Source organism: Hipposideros armiger, unplaced genomic scaffold (genome assembly GCF_001890085.2).
Source record: "Hipposideros armiger isolate ML-2016 unplaced genomic scaffold, ASM189008v1 scaffold_32, whole genome shotgun sequence".
Classification (NCBI taxonomy): Eukaryota; Metazoa; Chordata; class Mammalia; order Chiroptera; family Hipposideridae; genus Hipposideros; species Hipposideros armiger.
In genome coordinates this window covers 2,845,924-2,850,553 of record NW_017731382.1, presented here as the reverse complement: position 1 = coordinate 2,850,553, position 4,630 = coordinate 2,845,924, and the positions used below count along the sequence as shown (strand labels likewise).

The 4,630-nt window shown below is 48.3% G+C and overlaps 1 protein-coding gene across 1 annotated transcript in view; it reads right to left on the bottom strand.

The window, feature by feature from the left end:
- Positions 1 to 1,909: 1,909 nt before the first annotated feature.
- The window catches only part of PPP1R3D (protein phosphatase 1 regulatory subunit 3D), a 9,390-nt gene continuing 6,669 nt past the window's right edge, over positions 1,910 to 4,630 (bottom strand). Inside the window, exon 2 of the mRNA XM_019637157.1 lies at positions 1,910 to 4,627. Within this exon, the coding sequence (XP_019492702.1) occupies positions 4,187 to 4,627 (441 nt within the window). The 3' untranslated portion in view covers positions 1,910 to 4,186. The remainder of the gene's footprint in view (positions 4,628 to 4,630) is intronic.

Genomic DNA, 4,630 nt, shown 5'->3' with positions numbered 1-4,630 from the left:
AGGCCGGAGCCAGCGGCACTACGGGGGACGGGGCTTGGGCCCGCAAGTGTGCCGCCGCCTCCCAGACCCTGTCCCCAACCCCGACGCCGACGCCGCTCGGCCGGCGGTCCCGCAGCGACGGCCGCCCCTCATGGAAGAGCCGCGAGAGAAGGCGACACGGTCCTTTCCTTTCCTCCACTCCCCTCCCGCGGTGCGGACGCGTCCAAGCGACCCGACGGCTTGGCCACAAGACACCAGCCGGAAGGGCCGGAGGGCGCCGGCGGGCCCAAGGAGACCCAGGGCTCCCCACAACCACCCGAGAGGGCTGGACAGGGCCGAAGAGCCGCAGGGTACCAGGCGAACCTGCGAGGACGCGAGGCTACCACTCCTCTTGTGGCGTCCTACGCTGTGGGCCAGCAGAGGGCAGCGGAGCCATGCCCGGCGCGTTGCCGCTAAACGCCACGCCAGACTGCCGCGCCCAGCTAGCTACGCCCCGTCCCGTCCCTCCTCGCCCCGCCCCCGTTTTTCCTGACAAGACACGCCTACCTCACGCTCCCTCCCCGCTGACCGCGCCCCCCGCCCCTCCCAGCTGCCACGCCCCTTCACTCGCTAGGCCCCGCCGCCAGTCTCCTGCGTGGGTTTCCTACAAGCAGATGATGCCAGGGGCTGCTGCCCTCATTAGCCAGAACCCCAGACCCCTGGGGGACGTCAGGCTGAGGCCATCTAGGTGTGGTACTGAGCATAATCATCAACAATATGTTCCATTCTTTTAAAAATGTTTCCATTTAAAGTATCAGTTTAAATGATAAAAGCAATGATGCTTGCTGTGTAAAATATACTGGCAGTGCCCAAAAAATGGACACACATTTTAAGAGATGTTTAGATGTCAACTGTGTATACATTTTTTGGGCACTCTCTATAAGCAACTCAGAAATTGAACTTGAACAACCAGGCCAGTATATCTAAGCTTTTAAATGTTAAAATGTTGGTACTTCTAAAAAGGCACGCTGAGGTTCTCATATGGAAGATATAACATTTGCTTTATATAACAAGTGCATGTCTTCAAAAATTAAAAGTAGTGCTTTTCTCACCTTGCCACTTTAGAGAAGAAAAATGTTAGAGCCCTTTTTATTGTTTCAGGTGTTCAAAAGGCACAGGCATTGTTTAGTAAACATCAGTAAACTACCACAAAGAAGGGGAAAAAATCCTATCCTTTAAATCTCAGTTGAATTGTTTTTAAATAGGTTTTTAGATTATGGTGTTAGATGGAAAGCCTTATCAATCATCAAAATGGGGCTTTCAATTACATTTCACAGGCACTTCTTGGGAACATCCTATCACATGGCAGTGCGCGCACACTGGTGTAGTTCGAATGCTGTCTCTGCTGCTTACCAGCTGTGGGACTGTAGGTGAATTACTGGAATCTCCCCGAGCTTCACTTTCTTCAGCTAAGAAAATGGGGAATATCTACCAGGTAGTGTAATTTTCAGAATGAAATGAAATCAAATACAGCACATCTAGCTCTGTGGGCAAGCAAATAAGGAAGGACACAATAAATGTTAGTTTCCTTCCTCTATGTGCAAGGCTTTACACTGGGGGAGAGCCAGAGTCAGGGGGAGGGGCGCAGGCAGATACACATAGGTATTACATACACATGATTCAATAAGCAGCGTAAGAGAAGTACAATAACTATCCCATCCTCTCTGTTCCCCTAGAGAGGTCTTCATACGTGACCTGGCATAAAAGATTGCATTTCAGATTCTCAAAGACATACACAACAGTGCTACAGAAGCTGCAAGTGTTTTTTGGCAAGGCACTGCATTTGACTGTTTCAGGAAGGATGAATTTTATGCAAAATGACTTTCACAAAAAGTCTCTAAAACCTTGTTTCTGTTATTAGACCAGAAGGAAAACACATTTCCAGCTAACAGTTTGTGCACATATACTTTAATATTTAGGCTTGGGTGAAATCCTCTTAAATGACAGGCATTAAAATAGGTTTGGGGAGACAATCCAACAAGGTGCACAATCCAATGCAAAATTTTAACATCTAAGCAATACAACTGTGTTTTAGGGCCTGAAAGTTTTCCTGAGCTGAACTTGAACAACCAGGCCAGTATATCTAAGCTTTTAAATGTTAAAATGTTGGTACTTCTAAAAAGGCACGCTGAGGTTCTCATATCGAAGATATAACATTTGCTTTATATTCTATGACCAGAACCTTTTTGGCAAATAACTTTCACATGGTTATAAGATTCTCTACATGCCTTTCTACAATACATTTGGCAGCTCTAAGTCTTATATGTGAGTACTCTGGACAATTGTCTTGCATTCTGGGCTAGGGCCAAAGGCATAGCAGCCAAGGCCCTCACAGGCTTGCTGACCTAATTGGACAGTTTGTTAAACAACAGGAAATGCAAGCAGGCTTCTCTCTTTCTTGCATGTCAATGTAGTGCACAGCGCTAATGGCAAAGGCTATTCAATTTAATCCCAACATTTTAAATCAACATTCAGTGTTCCTCAATTAGAAGGTACTCCCTCTAGATCAGAAAGCCTCCCTCTTCTTGGAATTTTGAAAACACAAAAGTTGTCACTGTGAAGAACAAATTGGTTAAAATACAAAACTCACCCTTTATGTATTGATGTGACAAATGTCAACAAGCATTCAAAAACTTAGAGTTAATTCACTGGTGACAGCTGTCACAAAATTAACCACACTGGTTTCAAATGAATCATAATTCAACTTCACGAGCTGAAGGCCTTGTCCATGTTGGCTGGATTGTCACACCTCACTGCTAGCACCGGCTGTCTGGGAGACTACCACTCAGCACCAAAAGAAATCACCAGCCCCTCACTGCAAGTTTTCAGTCATTGTGGAACTCTGCAGGGGACAACGGCCTTGAATTCTTGGTTGGAGTTTAAATGAAAAGCATTTAGCACTTTAAAACTGGAAAGCAAGTCCAGTCAATGTTAGAAACACTCCTATCTGAAGGCACAAAGAATAAAGTTGGCAGATAGCTGATAAATCCAGGCATCTATAAATACAATTGAAGACAATTAAAAAGTATAAATATCTCTGAATTATTTTCCTCCGGTGCTCTGGCTATTGCTGAAAATACCTTCTAGTTCCACTTGGTAACCTGACTGCTGGAATCTTCTGATGCTTAAGAAGACATAAAAAGAGCCATCTTAATCATCAAAAAGGCAATTGTAAGGGCATTGTTGCCTGAAATTCTATAGAGTTGCCTGAAAATTGAAATAACATAAGGCAGAATTTCTTAAAATGTTTAGGTCGGTTCAAACCTAAACAGAATGTCCTGATAACATGCAGATGCGTACCAAATTAACTACCAAACATGTACAAAAGAAATACATGGAGTGAGACGAGAAACTCCCAGAAGGCGCTGTTTTGCTAGTTTAAAAGTTTTAAGCTTTTCCTCTTTCTCAGCTGTGATGGAGACACACAGCCGAACCAGAGCAGCTGAACTCCTAGGAATGATTGTGTGATGACTGAGGAGGCATAAATTTCTTGCCTATTAATAGTTTCCCACTGTGAGAAGTCCACATACATTGGCAAGCAAAGGTGCTCTCAGGTTTTCCTTGTCCCAGGGCCGGAATGCCTCAAGGGATCATGATGGGGGTCACCCCATTACATTGTTTACATTGGGCACAAATACACAAGGATGATTTTTTTTTTTAGCATATTAAAATGAGAATGTTCCTGAGAAGGCATTCACTGAGGGTAAAGGTCCCAGCATCACAATAATAATATTATAACTAACACCGACGTTTACAGAGGCCCAATCAGGGCACATGCAAAAGCCACAGGCCTTCCTAGCAGGAAGATGCAGGCCTTTCCAACAACAACAAAAACCAAAACAAAACACAACCCTGCTGGGTCCTGTCCAGAGGACCCAACCCTCACATACATCTACCCACCCAGCACCCTCCCCGCCACCCCCATCCAGCACATTACACACACGGACGGCTTTCTGGACACATAAGGTTACTTTTTACACCAAGTGGCACAGACTTTCAAGTAGATGACAGGATGGCCACTGCAAGTGGTTCTTGCAGCGGGACGTGAGGTCAGACGACTTAGTTTTGGGGGTGGAGCGCAGGAAAGAGCAACCACGTCTTCTGGGAGAGCCCAGCTGGGCGGTGACGACAGGCGAGGCCTGGGTGCAGAGGGCCCTGGCCCCGCGGCTCAGATGAAGTGGATCCAGCTCTCTTCGCACTCCCCGCGGGGCATGTGCAGTGCGTGGGCGCGGCACGTGAGGCTGTAGTCGCGGCCCTCGTTGTTGTCCCAGTACTCGGCGCCGGCCACCCGGTAGCGCAGCGCGAAGTGCACGCAGGAGCCAAGCGCCAGTAGGAAGGGCGGCACCGGGAAGCCAAAGGCGAAGACGTCCTCGGTGCCCTCGGAGCCTGCCGGTCCCCGCCACTTCGCCACGGCCTCGTGGGCGCTGCGCCAGCCCGAGAAGGTGTAGCGCACAGCCACCTGCTTCTCGAAGGCCACGTTGCGCACGCGCACCGTGCCGCTGATGCCCAGGTCTGAGCAGGTGACGCGCTCCAGGCACACGAGCTGCCGCCCCAGGCGCTCACTGAAGTCGGCGGCCTCGATGGGAGGCAGGAAGTCGGGCACCAGGCACTG